The sequence below is a fragment of the Eriocheir sinensis genome, chromosome 19, assembly GCF_024679095.1.
Source record: "Eriocheir sinensis breed Jianghai 21 chromosome 19, ASM2467909v1, whole genome shotgun sequence".
Lineage (NCBI taxonomy): Eukaryota > Metazoa > Arthropoda > Malacostraca > Decapoda > Varunidae > Eriocheir > Eriocheir sinensis.
Window position 1 is genome coordinate 532,820 of NC_066527.1, and position 19,681 is coordinate 552,500.

The 19,681-nt window shown below is 42.7% G+C and overlaps 1 protein-coding gene and 2 long non-coding RNA genes across 6 annotated transcripts in view; 2 read left to right on the forward strand and 1 right to left on the reverse strand.

The window, feature by feature from the left end:
* The first annotated feature begins 501 nt into the window (after positions 1-501).
* LOC127000491 (zinc finger protein ZPR1-like) lies at positions 502-11,693 on the forward strand. Its single transcript, XM_050864219.1, has 8 exons — positions 502-686; positions 3,610-3,736; positions 4,555-4,804; positions 5,232-5,392; positions 6,174-6,521; positions 7,300-7,511; positions 8,892-9,021; positions 9,787-11,693. Exons 2-8 carry the CDS (start codon positions 3,635-3,637, stop codon positions 10,012-10,014), a joined length of 1,431 nt encoding a protein of 476 aa, XP_050720176.1. The 5' UTR covers positions 502-686; positions 3,610-3,634; the 3' UTR covers positions 10,015-11,693.
* LOC127000496 (uncharacterized) overlaps positions 8,215-19,681 on the reverse strand; it is a 63,991-nt gene continuing 52,524 nt past the window's right edge. Inside the window, exons 3-8 of one of the 3 annotated variants that reach the window (XR_007754131.1) lie at positions 14,619-14,744; positions 13,769-13,979; positions 12,484-12,607; positions 10,828-10,947; positions 9,888-10,031; positions 8,215-9,012 (exon numbers count right to left, since the gene is read on the reverse strand). This is a non-coding gene — a long non-coding RNA (uncharacterized LOC127000496). Of the gene's footprint in view, positions 9,013-9,887; positions 10,032-10,827; positions 10,948-12,483; positions 12,608-13,768; positions 13,980-14,539; positions 14,577-14,618; positions 14,745-19,681 lie in introns of those variants that run through there. The other 2 variants (XR_007754132.1, XR_007754133.1) reach the window with 2 other exon arrangements.
* Positions 12,617-13,370, forward strand: LOC127000500 (uncharacterized). 2 transcript variants are annotated; one of them, XR_007754195.1, is made up of 3 exons: positions 12,617-12,781; positions 12,870-13,001; positions 13,304-13,370. It is a non-coding gene; the product is annotated as an uncharacterized LOC127000500 (long non-coding RNA). The 2 variants fall into 2 exon arrangements; XR_007754196.1 differs by having other exon boundaries at positions 13,260-13,336.

Here is a 19,681-nt window from a genome sequence, read left to right on the forward strand (position 1 = left end):
GGAGGGAAAAATTCTTCGAGGACATTCGGGAATTATCGATTTATTTTTGGTCCTGCGTCGCACTTAGCCTAACGAAATGAGGCGAGAGGGATATAGAAATATTCTGAATGCAATAAATCGTTACTAAACCCACATGAACCAGGGAAAAGCACTAAATGGAATATAAATTATAAATATTTAACGATTTTGGGCCGAAATAAGCGACAGACCGAAGAGTGATATAGCTTAACAAAATGAGGCGAGAGGGGTATTAGAATATTCTGAATGCAATTAATCATTACTAAACCCATATAAACCAGGGAAAAGGATTAGATAGAGCATACATCAGATATATTTCATGATAGACCAAAGAGTGATACAGCTTTACAAAATGAGGTGAGAGGGGTATAAAAATATTTTGAATGCAATTAATCGTTATTAAACCCACATAAACCAGGGGAAAGCATTAAACAGAGCATAAATTAGAAATATGTCACGATTTTGGGCGAAATGAGCGACAGACCGAAGATTGATCAGCTGCTGAGTTGCGATTCTTGCCACACGTGCGAGAAATCGTTGTTTGCCGCGACCCAGAGAGACGTAGTGCTTTTCTGTGACTGACATCCTTTGTATTTACTTCCTGTGACATCCCTAACATACCCACCAGTCAGCGGCAGGCGTCAGGACGAGGGGCGGCAGTGTGTGAGGTGGGCGGCAGGCAGTGGCCGGGGACCTACTTTTCTTTTTCTTTTTTACCTGTAACGCTTTCTTAGGTCCCCCTCCTCTCGGTCCTCTCTTCTCCTTATTCACACACTTTCCTTTTCAATAGCGTATTCCCAATCTCTACTAGTACTTTGCATTAACTTTTTGACCTGTAATGCTTTGTACCGCTTCTTAGATCCTCCTTCTCAACACTTCTATACTTAATACCATGCACTAATTAGTTACTTCACAGTGCACACTTATACACTTCACCCCAAGCTGATGTGTTTTTCTGCTTTTTTCTTCTCTTTTCTTCCCCTGGCTTTGCTTTTCTACGCCCTTTTGTTAGGTTTTCAAGGTTTTCAGTATTACACTTTTCACTCCACTTTCACTGCTCAGTTCTTTTTTCCCAACAGCATGCTTGACCTAACCTTCTTCTTTTGACCGGTAACGCTTTGTATCGCTTCTTAGGTCCTCCTCCTCTTGGTCCTCTTATTATTCACACACTTTCCTTTTCAATAGTGTATTCCCAATCTCTACTGGTACCTTGGGATAATCTTGGGAGTAGCAGCTCCTAGTGGGTGCGCATTTAGGGTATGGTGTGGTGGTAATTGCAACATTTCTAGCACGTACGACAGGGTTTTGACAAGCGGACAGGCGTGTATGTCGCAAGGGGTGTATTTTTCCACGCTGGCCCTCGGTCCTCTCCTCTTCTTATTCACACACTTTACTTTTCAATAGCGTATTCCCAATCTCTACTGGTACCTTGCATTAACAACTAAACTTAACCTTACCTTCTTTTTCTTTTGACCTATAATGCTTTGTATCGCTTCTTAGGTCTGCCTCCTCTCGGTCCTCTCTTATTCACACACTTTCCTTTTCAGTAGTACGTAACTTTCCTCGCTGTAATAAGCTATTGCATTATATTTTTGTTTGTTGCTGAAGTCACTTATTTTCATTGTTTTTCTGTGCACTTATCCAAGCATTTGTGCCCTTTTTTTCCCAGCATTTCGTCAGGAATACTTGTCAGCTTTATAATTCTTCTTTCTGTTTCTTTTTTGTACCTTTGAAACTAACCACGGGGTGTTCTGGAAAATACTCTCAATGTAATTCCCACTCAAAATTACCATGAATTTACAACTAAATTTAACCTAATCTAACGTAACCTGCCCTGTTCAAGAGAAAAGGCGTCATCTGGTGATATATGGCTTTCTTGACCCCCGCCCCATTCTTGAGACTTTTTCACCTCCCACCTGTGATCTGCCAGAGGCCTCTTTCTTGCTCATATGACTAGATGAATCAATATTGTATCTCATTTTGTCACTCATCAAGGGCAGCACGTGTTGATTTAGCCATTATTACGAGATCATTAGGAACATTTCCCTAGCTGCTTAGCCTAGCGTCACTGTATGCGACGGAATTTCTTAAAACGTCCTTTTCTCGACTAAATATTGACAAATGGCATCGTTTCACTTTCCTGTCTCTAATGATGATGATGTTTTCATACTGGAAAGTTTTTAGTTATCCTACAATGATGTTTTAAAATGTTCTGTGGTGCAGCAGTAATACAACAGTAACCTCTTGAACTCTATATCCACCCCCACCTGGCAGGGTTACCCATAGGAAGCTCAGGAAATGGTCATCGCCATAGGCCTAAAGAGGTGTGGCCAGCAAGAAAGTGGCTGTACTCTGTTCCACTGTGGCTTGCGTGGGTCCCTTCAAGAATTTTGGGGGATTCTTGAAAATCTGACATGCTAGAACAAGAAATGCAAGAATTTCCCTAGATTTGGGGCAATTCTTGCACGGTCTAAGGTAGTTCTTGATCGCCAGATGACGGCTAAAGACATGTCAAGGGTGGTGAATGCTGGACTCTGGCGGGGTGCCCTCATGGGGGCTGTGGTGGTGACCTCTTGGGGACTGTGGTGGTAATCTTTTGAGGCTTGTGGTGGTGACCTCTTGGGGTCTTGATGCTGTGACGATGACCTTTTGAGGCTTGTGGTGGTGACCTCTTGGGGGCTTGGTGTTGTGATGATGACCTTTTGAGGCTTGTGGTGGTGACCTCTTGGGGGCTTGGTGTTGTGATGATGACCTTTTGAGGCTTGTGGTGGTGACCTCTTGGGGGCTTGGTGTTGTGATGATGACCTTGGAGGCTTGGTGCTGTGATGGTGACCTTGGAGGCTTGTGATGGTGACCTCTTGTGGACTATGGTGGTGACCTCTTGGGGACTGTGGTGGTGATGATCAGTTTTTAACCCGGTAGCAGCGACGGACCAAATTTGTGGTTTTACCGTGTAGCAGTGACAAGCCAAATTTGTGTCATGATATTAACCCCCACAAAATAGATGATACATAATCTAATCACAAATGCTTTGATATATATTATGAAATGGTTTGTGTGAGGGGTGATTTTTTCTCATTTTTTTCGCTTGGAGGGACCATTAAAAATCATGATCCCCGCTGCTACTGGGTTAATAATAATGGCTGTTGTATTTCCTAAGGGTTGAGTGTGTAGTGAAGGGTTTGTAGAGATTTTTGTGTTTGCTCCAAGAGGGAAGTGCCAGGAAAAATCAATACAGTGAGCTAATTTTAATCATCAGTCAGTTGTATATTGTTGGTGAGGGAAGCATATTCTGCTCCATAGTGTATGCCCTGTGGATTAGAATATTTGTTGTGTCAAAACGTAGCCTAAAGCAGTGACAGGATGGAGCTTTTACTAGTATTTTGTGGTCATCCTTCCTTGTCTGAGGGGAGGTGGAGGTGGAGGTGGGCTCTTTCTTTCTTTTACTTTCTCTGTTTTTACCTCTTTCTATCTCTTTTTTTCTTTTTCTTGTTTTTTTATTACTTTTTCTTTTTTCTTTCCTTTCTTTGTCAATGTAACAGACCAATAGGTGCATCATTAGGTCAGTTACTATTGTTTTCCTATTCACAGAAGGAGTTAAGAAGCAGACGAAAGCATGGGGGAGAAGCTTCAGCCTATATATGTCGACCTTGCCTCGGAGATGGACGACCCGCAAGTCACTGTCATCTCCAGCCTGTGTATGCTGTGCCACGAGATGGTGAGTGTGGAGGCTGTGGTGAGGAGTTCTCTGCCAGTCTTTTCCTTCAATAGATGATAACAGATAGATGATAGATAATGATAGTTCCAGTCAATCATTTAAAGTGTTTCCATTACTTTTTATAACTGTAGGTTTGTTATTTATGATTATGGCCATGGTGGTGTGTCCTGTGTCAGTCTTTTCTTTCAGTAGATAATAATAGATACATAATAGATAACGATAGATCCAGTCAATCATTTAAAGTGTTTCCAGTACTCTTTTTAACTGTTGGCTTGTTATTTATGATTATGGCCATGGTGATGTGTCCTGTTTCAGTCTTTTCTTTCAGTAGATAATAATAGATACATAATAGATAATAATGGTTCCAGTCATTCATCTCGAGTGTTTTCATTACTTTTTTTTTTATCTTTAGGCTTATGGATGGTTATTGATTTCTCTCTCAAGTCCCTGAAATGTCAAGGAAATGGTGAAGAAATGATATGTGGAGATGGTGAAGGTAAAAAAACGCCCTCTGTTATTTGGGGTCTTCGTGGTGCAGTGGTTAGCACACTTGGCTCACAACCAAGAGAGCCTGGGTTCAATTCCCGGGCGGAGTGGAAAAATTTGGGCGGCTTTTCAGATACCCTACGCCCCTGTCCACCCAGCAGTGAATGGGTACCAGGTATTAATCGGGGGTTGTGTCCTGTCTCCTAGGATCTGTTCCCTTCTTTAATTCCTTCCCCTTCTGTCTCTCTCCGGCATTTGACCACAGATGTTGCGCCGACTAAACCAAAATTTCCAACTTTTTTCCTCCGTTACTTAATTTGCATCCTCTGCAGGGCACCACTCGCCTCCTTATGACGCGCATCCCACACTACAAGGAGGTGCTGATCACATCCTTCGAGTGTGAGCATTGCGGCAACAAGAACACAGCCTACCAGCAGGGCCAGTGCCAGGAGAGGGGGGTGCGCTACCAGTTGGATGTGCTGGAGGAAGCTGATCTGAGCCGCCAGGTGGTGAAGTCCGATGTAGCGACTGTCAGTGTGCCCGAACTTGAGCTTGAGATTCCGCCCACAGGAGAGAAAGGAGGTGAGGGGCATGGTGGAGGTGTAGGTAGGCTCTCTCTCACTCCTGCTCTCTCTTTTATCTCTTTCTTTTCTTTTCTTTTTCTCCTTTCTTTTTTTTTTCTCTCTCTCTCTCTCTCTCAATAAATAATGTTATGGTCACTGAAACCATTAACTCGCTCAAAAAAAGTATTACCATCACAAAACTATTACCTAGTTATCGCTCAAAAAATGTTATTACCATCACAAAAGACAAAGCTATCACTCAAAAACTAATGTTACTATGAGAAAACCATAAAGCTATCATTCAAAAATTGATGTTACTGACACAAAAGTAAAAAAAATAATTTCATACCATCACAAAACTGTAAGCCATCACTTGAAAAATAATATTACCGTCACAAAACCCTAAGCTGTTCCTCCTTGTTACTGACACCTGTATGTACCCCTAGAGGTGACCACAGTGGAGGGCATCCTGCGCCGAACGAGGGACGGGCTGAACCAGGACCAATCCGCACGCCGCCTGGAGAACCCCGACACAGCCCTCAGGATAGAGAACTTCATTGACGAGATAGAGCTCCTCCTCACCCCAGGACACCCCTTCACTCTCATTGTAAGTGTGTGTGTGTGTGTGTGTGTGTGTGTGTGTGTGTGTGTGTGTAACAGAAGAAGTTTATATGAATTTACACCCCTTCACTCTTTGTTTATTAATGAAGCTGCTTTTGTGAATTTACACCTCATTCACTCTCCTTGTAAGTGTATGTCTGTGTTTATTATTGAAAAAGCTGATATGAAGGTGTGTGCGTGTGTGCGTGTGTCAGTTACCCATGGTCTAACCACATGCTAGACTCTTGATCGCCAGCCAGTACCCTCTTGGAAGGAGCTCTTTTGAGTTTGGGGGACTGATCCATGGGTACTGCTGGGCCCTGCTGTGTGTGTGTGTGTGTGTGTGTGTGTGTGTGTGTGTGTGTGTGTGTTTACTTAGTTGTATTTACCTAGTTGTAGTTTTACAAGGCCTGGGGTTCTGCTCATGTGGTCCGTCTCCATATCTGTATTTGTCCAACTTTTCCTTAAAGTTTTGCACACACTTCGCTGTTCCAAACCTCTTTATTTCTTTGCGGGAAGCTATATTTCATTGTCTCAAGCATCTTCCCTTCCTCAATGTGTGTGTGTGTATGTGTGTGTGTGTAAGCTAGTGTGTGTTCATTGCCTTTGGGCCAGTTAGCCTGTTGAAGTATTGTTTTTACAATTATTCATCTGGCAAATGTGTGTTTTCTTCTTTTTGCTCTACCAGATGTCAAAGTAAGAATTAATTTTTAAGGAAAGAAAATATCTCACATTAGAAACCCCATCACAAATCTTCCATTCACAACTGTAGTCTTCCATTGTTACAGGTTGATGACCCATCTGGGAACAGCTTTGTGGAGAACCCTCAGGCACCCAATGAGGACCCAAAGCTCAAGAGGACCCAGTACAAGAGGACAAAAGAGCAGAGCACAGCGCTGGGTCTCTTGAACGAAGACGAGGCAACACTGGGCGAGGAGAACCTGCAAGGGAATATTAGTTCACCGCAGGAGCAGGAGGATGAGAGCGAGTTGTCCCTGACGGAGGAGAGCACCAGCGAGGCCAAGGACGACCCCGAGAGCCTCAAGGACGAGGTGCTGGTGTTCTCAACACTGTGTGACCGCTGCTCCCGCCCCGCCAACACCAACATGAAGGTCACCAAGATACCACACTTCAAGGTAGAAAATTTACCTCTTGGATAAAAATGTTGATGTAGGTAGTGTTTTCTCCCATAATCCTTTCATTTGTGTGCTACATTGTTCATGAAATTATCGTTATATGTAAAGCGCTTGGGAAACCTAGCCCATGTGTATGGTGAAAACTGCCAGTGGCAGTTGTGAGTGTGAGGGACAAGATAGTATGCCCTGTACCTGTCTGGAGGAGGTGACCATCATGAGTTTGAGGAACCTGGCCCCTGTGTATGATGAAGACTTCCTTTAGTTATAGGTGTGAGAGGCAAGTGTGTTGTGTGTCTGTCAGAAGATAATCATTATGAGCTAGTGTGCTGTGTGCCTGTCTAAAAGTTATAATTAAGTTTTAGGAACTTTCCCTTTGCATATTATCAAGACTGATTGCCAAGTTAGATTAAGCCAAGGAATCATGAAACCGTAGGTCGGCAATGAGCTTTAAAAGAGGTGTGTGTGGTGTGTCGAGACTGATAAAGTAATGAAGATGTTTATGAGAATTTCTTTTGGGTGTAACAACAAAAGGAGTAGATTGTGGAGTGGCTGAATGGGTGAAGTGTGGTGGTGAACATGTAGTAGTTGTGAGTGTGAGGGACAAGTTAGTATGCTGTGACCTGTTTTGGCCTTGTTCTGTCTTTCTTTTGTTGAAGCAGCACATGGCGGGCTTTTATTGTTACTACTTTGTTTTAGTGCCCTTGAGCTGTCTGCCTTGCTGTAAAAAAAGAAAAAAAAAGAAAAGAAAAAAAAAGGTATCCTTTGTGTCTGTCCGCAGGAGGTGATCATCATGGCCATGACGTGTGACGGCTGTGGCCACAGGAGCAACGAGGTGAAGAGCGGCAGCGGTGTGTCGGAGCGCGGCCGTCGCATCACCCTGGAGGTGCGGGAGCCCTACGACTTGGCCAGGGATGTGCTCAAGAGTGAGACCTGCGAGCTGAGCATCCCCGAGCTGGACCTGGTGGTGGGCGGCGGACTCATCGGTGGCAAGTAGGTGCTGCTCAACATGCTGCTGCTGTGTTGCTAAAGGGCAGGGCTGTTTTTTAAGGCATATTTTTAGAGCAGTGGAAGGTTCAACAGCTGAGGATGATAATGGGAGATGACAGGAAGGAAAGCAATTAGAGAGATTTTACCATTTCCTTTTGTGCTCCATTTATGTTAGTGTCACTTTCATTTTAGCATGCTTTCTCTTCTGCATGATTTGGCTCCCATATTCAGCCTTTCTTAACTTTGGACACAAGAAGTCGTTAACAAATTTGTTTTAAATAATTGACATCAGTGTCCAAGTTTGTACTTCAGAGAAACTGCTAAAATGCAATGACAAATCTCAATGTTCACCACTGAGTGCCATGGATTGAACCCAGGCCTTCTGGCGTGGTCAGGGCAGCAAACCAACGGAGCTACCGATGAGCCAAGGGTCACGGTGCCAGAGGCCACTTCTGAAGCACTGTACCTGACCCCCAGGACCCCTCTGTGGTGCAGGGGGGGCTAGGGTGTCAGGTACAGTGCTTCATAAGTGGCCTCTGGCATCATGACTTAGTTTATTGGTGGCTCAGTGTGTGTGCTACCCTGACTTCTACCCGCAAGGCCTTGGGTTTGGTCCCCGGCACTCATTGGTGAACATTTCAAGGTTCAAGTTTGTGTCATGCAGTCTAATGAAGACTTCTTAATCAGGATCAGTAATACAAACACAGAGGACGGCAAGGTTTATTTATTTGTCCAGTTATATAGTGAATACATTTCCAGTAGGTTGCAGCAGAGCAGACTTGACAGTTGTTTTAGTTGCAGTCAGTCACCTTCCTCACTCCAAGCTGTGCCTCCTCCATGGAGTCACAGCTGACTGGCTGATGTATTTGATATGGCAAAAAATACGCAAGGGTTGAAATTACTCCATATTTATATAGCTTATGGATTCATATCTGAAATATTTTTAAATGACAAAATTGCTTTACCACTTTACATTAGGATATTCATAGGAAAAAATTCCCAGCAAGATAGTCGTTCCACAGCATGCTACACTTGCTCAGCACATCCCTGGCTGTGGCTTGTGGCCGCCACTCGGTTGTGGCCCGGGCAGTGCTGCTCGGGTGTCGCAGGCTGAGGGAGTTTTTGTAGAATTATGCTAATATGATTAAAGTTTCAATTTTTTGTTGTCATCTAACTGTTTTCAAGGTATTAAATATAGATATGGGGTGATTTCATGCACTAAATATTTTTCTATCATGGATATTAAGAAAAACAATTGGTCAATCAGTGACAACTCTAGCAAAGGCTGGGGTGAGGAAGGGGGCGGATCTCCAGGCCATGAGCTACGTGGTGCGGGTGGTTGTGGCAGGTGTGGCGGACTAGTGAGTGTTGTTGTCTGTGCAGGTTCACCACGCTGGAGGGCCTGCTGACCAACATCAAGGAAGACCTGGAGACCAACCCCTTCCTGATGGGCGACTCCTCCAAGGACGACCGCAAGGCTGTGGTGGAGAAGCTCCTTGATGGCCTGGAAGAGGTAACACAACACATTGCTATCTGGCCTAGTGTGAACTGGATCACTAAAGAAATGTTACTTGAGACACTGATGAAACAGTTGATTTCTTGTGGTATACGAGACAAGGACTTGGAATGTAGCACAGCAATGATTATTTACAGTGGAGATGAGCTAGGCATGTAAGAGAAATGTTTGGGGCTTCATAATGGGATGGATAAAGTAACGGTGATATGTGACGGCTTCAGTATGGGTGTAACGGCCAAGGGATTGCATTGTGGAGTGGAAGAATGGGAGAATGGTGTACATAGGAGGGGTTTGAACATGTGATAACAATGAGGCATTTGTGAGAGAGAGAGAGAGAGATTTACACACACGTATTTACCTATTTGTAGTCTACCGGGCCAGAGCTAAGTTCTAATAGTCCTGTCTCCATATCTACATTTATCCAGGAAAGGCTGAATAAATGTAAATATGGGTATGGGACTATTAGAGCTTACCTTGGGCCCGGTAGACTACAGATAGGTAAATACACACACACACACACAGTTTTCCATACAGAAGTTTAACAATATGGAACGGACTTGATGAGGAGACTGTGTGTGCAAAAACGATTCATGAATTTAAAGCCAAACTGGATAATAAGCGTTATGGAGACGGGACAGCATGAGCCTAGTACGGCTCTTTTCCTGTATTTCACAACTAAGTAAACAAAAACACACACACACACCCACACCCACCAACAACTTAACCACAAACCTTTCCTCACACATTGTTCCTCTATACCAGGTCATCGAGGGCAAGAGACAGGTCACCTTCATCATGGACGACCCTGCCGGGAACAACTACCTCCAGAACCTGTACGCCCCAGACGACGACCCGCAGCTCACCGTTGAGGAGTACGAGCGCTCCCACCAGCAGAACGAAGACCTCGGCCTCAACGACATGAAGACGGAGAACTACGAGGAGGAGCCGCTGCTGATAAACTCGCCTCCCCAGCAGCAGCAGCTCTTGTGATGCTCCCCCGAGGCCATCTTGGAGGGGAGGAGCAGATGGAGGTTATCAGGGATGCAGGACAAGGGTGTAGGCTATTTATGGGGAGGGAGAGGCAAGGGATTGCTGTGTGAAGGGAAGCAAGAAGAGGAAGATTGTGGCTGGGAAGAGAGAGACAGGAGGAAAGGGCGTTATGAAAGGAGAGGAGAGAAGGTTGTAGGCTGTGTTTGGGGAGGGAGAGACAGGAGGAGAGTGAAGGAAGTGAAGCTGTATGAAAGAAAGCAAGAGGAGGCTGAAGACTATGTGTGGGGAGGGAAAGACAGGAGGAAAGTGCAGTGTGAAAGGAAGCAAGATAAGGTTGTAGGCTGTGTCTGGGGAAGGAGAGCACATTATGAAGGGGAGAAGGGGTTATAAACTGCAGTGGTCAAGGGAGATGGAGAGGGCAGTGTGAAGGGACAGCGGTAGTCTCAACAGTATGGGAAGACAGTGATGTGAACAGAGTGGATGGCAAAATTTGGTGAATCAAGTAATAAAGAAGGATGTAAAAATCTTGCAGTGCCATAAAGTTTTGAAATACTCTATATTTACAGGGAACTGAACTTTGCTGAGAGCAATATAAACCTAATGAGCATAAACATTGTTTTATCTATTTATAAGAGGCATGTACCCCCCAAAAATGTTGACTCATTTCTCATGAACTGCAACACCACTCTGACTTGTTGTCTACCCAAATGATTTTGGTTGCTCTGTGTGCTTCAATAACCTTAATATTAGTGCAAGACTGCAGAGGAAAACTTTTGTTGCAATCCAAAGAACAATTGTTATATATGTACTCACGGTCAGCAGCGAGGCACGTTTAATCTGGTGTGGCACCACATGCACCTCCACCACCGCCTGGTAGGCTGCTGCCTTTGTCATGATGCTCTGCACTCACCCCAGTCAGTGTTCAGCAGTTTTCTGGGATTATGAAAGGGAATTAATTTTGTTGATTCCACGATTCATAAATTTGTTAGTCATCAACCTACAACACGCATTGCCTACAGTGATCTGTTCACCTGCTTGATGTTTCTGTATCCTTTATTCTGCTTTTCCAAAAACATACAGTTTTCATGATCAAAATGACATCCTCCACGTGTGTGGCAAAGATTGCCTTTCATGACACCTCAGCCGAAGCTGTTCCCATTGTGTTCATGAGTGTCCTGAAGCCACCCTCTGCCTGGCTGCTCCTGACCTCACCATCAGCTGTCACGTGTCATCCAAAAATACAAACTTTCTCTGCTTCATATGATAATGCCTTTTATTTTGTATTTATGACAAAGTAGTCTTACAAGAGTGTAGTCACCCCCACACCGTACACTGTCATTCATGTATCAAACTAAAATGCATTCATACACGTCTTCGTTAAATTAAATCTGTGACTAAGTCATTCATTTTGACAATCAACAATAAATTCATGTACCATTCAGTCAAGTAATCATTGAATGCCCAAAACTGGTTTAGTAAGGCAACCAACTCCATGAAATGGCTCCCTAAGTTGTAGCTCCTAAGGAAAACAAATCCAGGTTGACAGAGTTGACCTTTCTAATGTGCAAAAATTACTTCATCTACCTGTGAACATGTACAATAAATTATTAATACAAATTATATTATTTATCAAAACTAAATGCTTATTGGTTAATGTAAATCAATAAAACCTTTATTTAGATATGTATTACTTGACCCCACACACCTGGAGAATTACTGCAATGGTCATGTAATATCATGAGGTGTCGAGAACAGAAAGGGTGAACTCGCCTTAAGTTCAAAGAAAACTTCATTTCTAAACACACCACCCCATGCAAGGGCCAGGGAAGCCAGATTTTACTTGCCTTTTGTACGCGCTCCTTACACTGAGAAACGGGCAAACTCACCATCTCTTGGCATAAAAGGAAGCAATGCCATTGTCGTGGTACCTAAAATCCCCTTTTGGTGTTGAGTTCACCCTTTTCTATTTTGAGTGCCTCATATTAGCACATCATGCTATTGATACTACTAGGGTAAATTTTAAGAATAGCAGCTCCTAGCAGGTGCGCATTTAGGGCACGGTGTGGTGGTAATTACAACATTTCTAGCACGTTCGACAGGGTTTTGACAAGTGGACAGGCGTGTTTATGTCACAAGGGGTGCATTTTTTCCGCACGGGCTTTTCCTTCTCTTCACCCTGGAGCTCGCAGTCTCATCGCCCATCGACTTGGAAGAAATTGTGAGGCCAGCGTGGAAAAATACACCCTTGTGACATAAACACACCTGTCCGCTTGTCAAAACCCCGTCGTATGTGCTAGAAATGTAATTACCACCATACCATGCCCTAAATGTGCACCCGCAAGGAGCTGCTATTCTTAAGATTCACCACTACTAGTAATAATGCTATAATACTGCCACTACTATTACTACTACTATCTATCTATATTCACATGCAATGCAGGGCCTACTCCCCACGACCATATCACATACTCTGGCAGCCCATGACACTCCCCTATGAAGCTCTCCCACGCTGCACATCTTGGTCCTTCACCCTTGGGCACATGTTGATATAGGTGGCACTCTTCCCTTGAGTGGCTTTCAGAGGAATGATGACCTGAAAAAAAAAAATAAATAAATAAATAAATAAATAAATAAATAAATAAATAAATCCCATTACAAATTTGTTCACAATCATATATTATTAGTCTACTGCTGGTTTTCCATATGACATTGTACTCTGTCCTGTATTGTTAAAGGTTCTAATTTAATCTCTACAGCTGGTTTAGAGGTACTATTAAAGGTTCTAATTTAATCTCTCCAGCTGGTTTAGAGGTATTATTAAGGGCTCTAATTTAATCTTTCCAGCTGGTTTAGAGGTATTATTAAAGGTTCTAATTTAATCTTTACAGCTGGTTTAGAGGTATTATTAAAGGTTCTAATTTAATCTTTACAGCTGGTTTAGAGGTATTATTAAAGGTTCTAATTTAATCTTTACAGCTGGTTTAGAGGTATTATTAAGGCCTCTAATTTAATCTCTACAGCTGGTTTAGAGGTATTATTAAGGCCTCTAATTTAATCTCTACAGCTGGTTTAGAGGTATTATTAAGGCCTCTAATTTAATCTCTACAGCTGGTTTAGAGGTATTATTAAGGCCTCTAATTTAATCTCCAGCGGGTTTAGAGGTATTATTAAAGGTTCTAATTTAATCTCCAGCTGGTTTAGAGGTATTATTAAAGGTTCTAATTTAATCTCCAGCTGGTTTAGAGGTATTATTAAAGGTTCTAATCTAATCTCTCCAGCTGGTTTAGAGGTATTATTAAAGGTTCTAATTTAATCTCTACAGCGGGTTTAGAGGTATTATTAAAGGTTCTAATTTAATCTCCAGCTGGTTTACAGGTATTATTAAAGGCTCTAATTTAATCTCCAGCTGGTTTAGAGGTATTATTAAAGGCTCTAATTTAATCTCCAGCTGGTTTAGAGGTATTATTAAAGGCTCTAATTTAATCTCCAGCTGGTTTAGAGGTATTATTAAAGGCTCTAATTTAATCTCCAGCTGGTTTAGAGGTATTATTAAAGGCTCTAATTTAATCTCCAGCTGGTTCTCCGATGTTAGTGCCCAAACCATCTCAAGAGAACCAAACCACTCATTCAAACACTCCACAATCCACTCTTGTTAAACTCATTCCAATTCCTCATACATTCTCTCATTGCTTTCCCCATCTCATTCTGACACACGGCATACACCAATTATAGATCTTATTTCCACTGCACTTACTCATGATTGCCGGGCTACGATCCACGTCCCCGACCCCCAACCTCACTCTCATAAGAAGGCTCGTCACTTCAAACTATTGCTGAACGAGGTCATTACAAAGTTACTGTCTTAGGCCCGACACTGGGTAGGACATCCCTGGCCTCACAAATCAGTACGACTGCCTGTAGATCTTTTTTTTTTTGTTACCACTCTTTGTTAGGGCTTGTGATTGCTGTAAAATGAAATAAATAGCATTAAAAATAATAACAAAGGGCCGTACAGCACAAACAGGTCAAGCACTACGTCTAAAGTCCATGTCTTAAGTCCACGTCCCAGCCCCTCGGCCTCACACTTTTGCAGGCTCGTCACTTTAAACTAGTATTGCTGAACGAGGTCATTACATCGTTACTGTCTTGAGCCCGACACTGGGTAGGGCGTCCCTGGCCTCACGAATCAGTACAACGTTACTGTCTACAGCCCGACACTGGGTAGGTACGTTCCTGGCCTCACGAGTTTCTACGGTCAATACAGTATACTCCCCAGTCCCCACAAGGCAAACAGCACGCCTGAAGTCCACGTTACTGCTCCGCAACCTCACACTTATAAGACGACTCGTAAATCAAACTATCACATGCTGAACGAGGTCATTACATCGTTACTGTTAAGAGGCTCTGCACTGGGTAGCATCACCCTCTCACGCATCAGTCGGCTGTTTGTATATCACTCACAAGCCACACACTACGCCTACAGCAATTATATTTGACGGTCTATGAATTATGTATACACTATTACCAACTAAACTGCCGCCACACATTACGCCTACAGCAATTATATTTGACGGTCTATGAATTATGTATACACTATTACTCACCAACTAAACTGCCGAGTACAGACGCACATCACCGCCCCAGGTCCGACACCCACCACAGCCAACAATGAACTGGATCCAATGAAGCGATGAACAGACAAGGACTCGATTTTGAAGCATCCTTGCGAGCTGACGAAGAGAAAACAATCGTACGTGAGTTAATGCTGGACTAGTGAAAAGGCTTGAATATATTGCTGAAGTTAGGGAAGTAATATTAGTCATAGTATTAGTGTTAGTATTCTTATTAGTAGTACTGGTAGTGACAACTGTATTATTATGGTAACAATAAAATAACTGTTCGCTGACTACTATAAACTTCATTACTACCATACGACTATAGCTACAACTACTACTACTACTACTACTACTACTACTACTACTTTACTACTACTTTTTATACCAATAATAATAATAAAAATAATTCTAAAGTCACCCCGATCGACCTCACGTAAAAGACAACCTACATTTTCCTTAATATCGAAAAAAAAAATGACCTAAAAAAATAAAACAAGCATCCTCATTAAACTGTAACACGGTATATAAAAAGAACAACAATAACAGCAACGCAAGGAGGATAAAACGTTACATTGGCTTCGTTATAATAAAGAAAGTGTTACATTACTGAGGTCGAGATTAAGAAAATAAGAAAAAAAAGCAAAAAAAAAAAAAAAGTTAATGTGAGTAAGGGGACGATTTATATTACGCCCACAATAGTAGTAGTAGTAGTAGTAGTGGAGGTGGTGGTGGTGGTTGTGATAGTAGTAGTAGTAGTAGTAGTAGCAATGGCAGTAGTAGCAGTATTATTATTATTATTAGTAGTAGTAGCAGTAGTAGTAGTAGTAGTAGTAGTAGTAGCAATGGCAGTAGTAGTAGTAGTAGTAGTAGTAGTAGTAGCAGTAGTACGCCTCGCGGAACTAATCTCAGAAAAGAAGCAACAGCCAAGGAGCCACGTTGTCGCCTGGATGAGGTGTCGCCTCTCGTTCTCCCTGCTCAGGTCGGCCATCCTATGTCTCAGGGGCACCAGACACTCTGGCCCAAAAGCCACCAACATCTCCAATATGGACTATGAAGCCACAGTGGTGGAGAGTGACATTAGGGTGGGTCGGGAGTGACTTGAGTAGGGAAGGAAAGGGGGATCTGGACGTAATAGATGATAGGTGATTTAGTGTCAGGTAGTATTAGTGATATGGTTGGATGCCACAGTCATTAGCGAACAGAGATGGGGCTAATGACCTCCAAGCTATGGAGCCCTCCATGATTATGTGTCAGGTAGTAATAAACATGGTAGTGGTAGTAGTAGAAGTAGTAGCAATGGTAGTAGTAGTAGTAATAGTAGTAGTAGTAGCAATGGTAGTAGTAGTAGTAGTAGTAGTAGTAGTAGTGGAGGTGGTGGTGGTGGTTGTGATAGTAGTAGTAGTAGTAGTAGTAGCAATGGTAGTAGTAGTAGTAGTAGTAGTAGTAGTAGTAGTAGTAGTAGTAGTAGTAGTAGTAGTAGTAGTAGCAATGGTAGTAGTAGTAGTAGTAGTAGTAGTAGTAGTAGTAGCAATGGTAGTAGTAGTAGTAGTAGTAGTAGTAGTAGTAGCAATGGTAGTAGTAGTAGTAGTAGTAGTAGTAGTAGCATTGGTAGTAGTAGCAGTAGTCAATCTATTGTAATGAAATTGATATCATTCGCTGTTGAAATACACAATTTTTTTCTAATTTAATTTTCTTACGTTATTAAATTTCCTCTTTCAGTCGCTCTTCCAATTATTTTCTCTCTCTCTCTCTCTCTCTCTCTCTCTCTCTCTCTCTCAGGTGTGCAGCTGACAACTTCTCTTCCTTCTCCAACACCTGACGACAAACTTGAAGGTAATTATGGTCTCTCTCTCTCTCTCTCTCTCTCTCTCTTATATGATCGTACACGTTTCTAGGGTATCGTATGTACTGTTCTTTCTTTCTTTCTTTCTTTCTCTCTCAGTTTTCTCTTTCTCTCTTGTAATATCTCTTTCTTCTTCCATTCATTCTTCTCTCTCTCTCTCTCTCTCTCTCTCTCTCTCTCTCTCTCTCTCTCTCTCTCTCGTAATGGCGGTCAGGGTCTTGCAGGGACAGGCTTGGCGAGGAGTTATGGCAAAGGCTGAAGGGGCTGATGGAGGCGGGAGGCAGGAAGGGAGCTGTCGGAGGGGAAGCTGTCGGGTGGGGTGAGGGAGGGAGAGGAGAGGGAGGGAGAGGTGTCGGTTGGGGTATCCGGGTGTCTTGTCTTTGTACTGCGTTATCATCGTCTTTGTCATCATCTTCATCATCATTATCACCATCTTTATCATTATTTTCCTTTTAGTCCCACGTAACATCAAAACCCATCAAATTAACCTCTGTTTTAATATGTCTATCGTATTGGCACTCACCACATGACTGCCAAGCCTGTTCCACCCATCCACCATGTTCCTCTTCGCTCTCGCAATAATTATCATCTCGCTGCCTTTCGTTATTATTAGCATTACTATTTTCTTTCTCTCGCCATTATATATAACAGTAGAAATGAACACAAAGACGGAGGTTTTCTTCTTCTTCTTCTTTAGGCCCTTGACGTTCAGTATAGCCTCCTAGGTCTTTACTTTGTCGCCTTTCGTCCTCCGCGGTAAGGACAACTCAAAGGAAACAAAGGAACGTCGGCTTGAGACACTTCTTTCTTCATCTCTTCTGCTGGTTTTGTGTTTTGTGGTCTGTTCGTCAATCTGTCAGGCCGCCCGTCAAGTCAGTTCTCCAACATTTTCTCTCTCTCTCTCTCTCTCTCTCTCTCTCTCTGTGTGAGCGTGTGCGTGGCTATTATGTACTGTCACTCACGCAAACCCTTAAGCCCACGCTGCCACAACTTGCACGCTCATCTTTGTCATTCCCAGACTCGTGCGAGTTTCCAGTTAGCGCCGAACCCAAGTTTTTGAACCTACGATTACTTTAAACTCCCTCTCGAACTTACTTTCACGTTGTCGATCTGAACTTTTTGAACCTACGATTACTTGAAACTTCTACGCAAACTCATTCTCACGTTGCCAATCTGAACTTTTTGAACCTACATTTACTTTAGACTTCTACTCAAACTCATTCTCACGTTGCCAATCTGAACTTTTTGAACCTACGATTACTTGAAACTTCTACTCAAACTCATTCTCACGTTGCCAATCTGAACTTTTTGAACCTACGATTACTTTAAACTTCTACTCAAACTCATTCTCACGTTGCCAATCTGAACTTTTTGAACCTACGATTACTTTAAACTTCTACTCAAACTCATTCTCACGTTGGCAATCTGAACTTTTTGAACCTACGATTACTTTAAACTTCTACTCAAACTCATTCTCACGTTGCCAATCTGAACTTTTTGAACCTACGATTACTTGAAACTTCTACTCAAACTCATTCTCACGTTGCCAATCTGAACTTTTTGAGCCTACGATTACTATAAACTTTCATTCAGACTCACTCTTATGTTGGCAATCTGAACTTTTTGAACCTGCGATTACTCTCAGCTCCTTCTCAAACTTACTCTTACCTTGTCGATCTGAACTTTTTGAACCAACGATTACCTTTAACTTCCACTCAAACTCACTCTTACGTTGTCACTCTTTATAAACTTGACTACGATTACTTCAAACTCTCTCCAGTCAAACTTTTCATCATACAGTCACTATAAATTGATCCCCAGTCAGTCTTTTCATTATACAGTCACTATAAACTCTCGCCTAGTCAAAATTTTCATCATATAGTCACTACAAACTCTCCCCCAGTTAATCTTTTCAAATCTACAGTTACTCAAATATTACAGTCACGTCCACTCTCACGCACAGCCTAACTTTACAAAATCTACGGACACCCCGAGCCCACATTCACCTATATTCTCCCTCCCAGTCAAACTTGCTATCTCTACTCCAAGCTTATTCTAACACCCACGAACACCACTAAGGCTTGAACCCACACCCACACCCACAAACAGTACGATTTCCACGCCCAGCTTAACTTGTCAAGCTTAAGAATCACTCCAAGCCTATTCTAACACATACGAAAACACAACTACTGCTTACACCCACATCCACAGACAGAACTAAAGGTTACACCCACACCCACACATTCCCACCCAGTACCATTTCCACGCCCAGCTTAACTAATCAAACATGCCATACCTCCAAGCCTACTATCAGACTCACGAACACAGCAACTGCTTACACCCTCATAGCTACCATTCTTATAGCGAGTCTGATTAACTTTCAAGCCTGTGGTCACTTCGAGCTTACAGGAACACCCACGCCCACGCACACACACACACACACACGTACACTTTCACTTATCTACACTTACTAGAAAACAAATAAAACGGAGGTAAAAACCGCAGCAAGGATCCTCTTAATTAATACGAATCATCTACGAATTATTCAAAGCTAAAGCGATGCAAATTTATATAGCAAATATCAGGGTGAGGAGGAGAAGGAGGAGGAGGAGGAGGAGAAGAGAGAGAGAGAGAGAGAGAGAGAGAGAGAGAGAGAGAATGTCATGTATTCACTGGGACATATTTTCACTGTGTTGAGCTGAAGTTTTTTTCTTCTTCACATCAAAGGCGTGAGAGTCAAGGGCAAAACAACCATTATTATTATCAGCATTATTAGCATACCACCACCACCACCAACAACAACATCAACAACAGAGACGGACAGGCAGACACACACACACACACACACACACACACACACACACACACACAAACACACGTAACCAAACACCCCCTTCCCTTCCCTTCTCCCTCTCCCCCCCAAAAATAAAACTATCTGAAGCACGAAACTAAATGAGAAAAAAAGAAAAAAAAATCACCGACGAAGGCTTAAATGTGGAACCTGATAACGAAAATTAAAGAAAAGCTTGAAAATTGAAGAAGAAAAGCTTGAGAATTTTACGCAATAGATCGGTCGGAAAGGCAGATTTTTAAACGTGTCTAGTGTGTATAATGAAGGGAAGGAAGGGAAAGGAAGGGAGGCGAGAAGGAGGAGGGAAGATAATGAGGAAGAATGGGAGGAGGAGCAGGAAACATGGAAACATGGACA

What these genes read in the sequence shown, in the direction of transcription:
- LOC127000491 (XM_050864219.1), top strand. Translation starts at nt 3,635, where the DNA reads ATGGGGGAGAAGCTTCAGCCTATATATGTCGACCTTGCCTCGGAGATG. An exon ending in GTATGCTGTGCCACGAGATG is followed by an intron (nt 3,737 to 4,554) that starts GTGAGTGTGGAG and finishes CATCCTCTGCAG; the next exon opens with GGCACCACTCGCCTCCTTAT. An exon ending in GACACCCCTTCACTCTCATT is followed by an intron (nt 5,393 to 6,173) that starts GTAAGTGTGTGT and finishes CCATTGTTACAG; the next exon opens with GTTGATGACCCATCTGGGAA.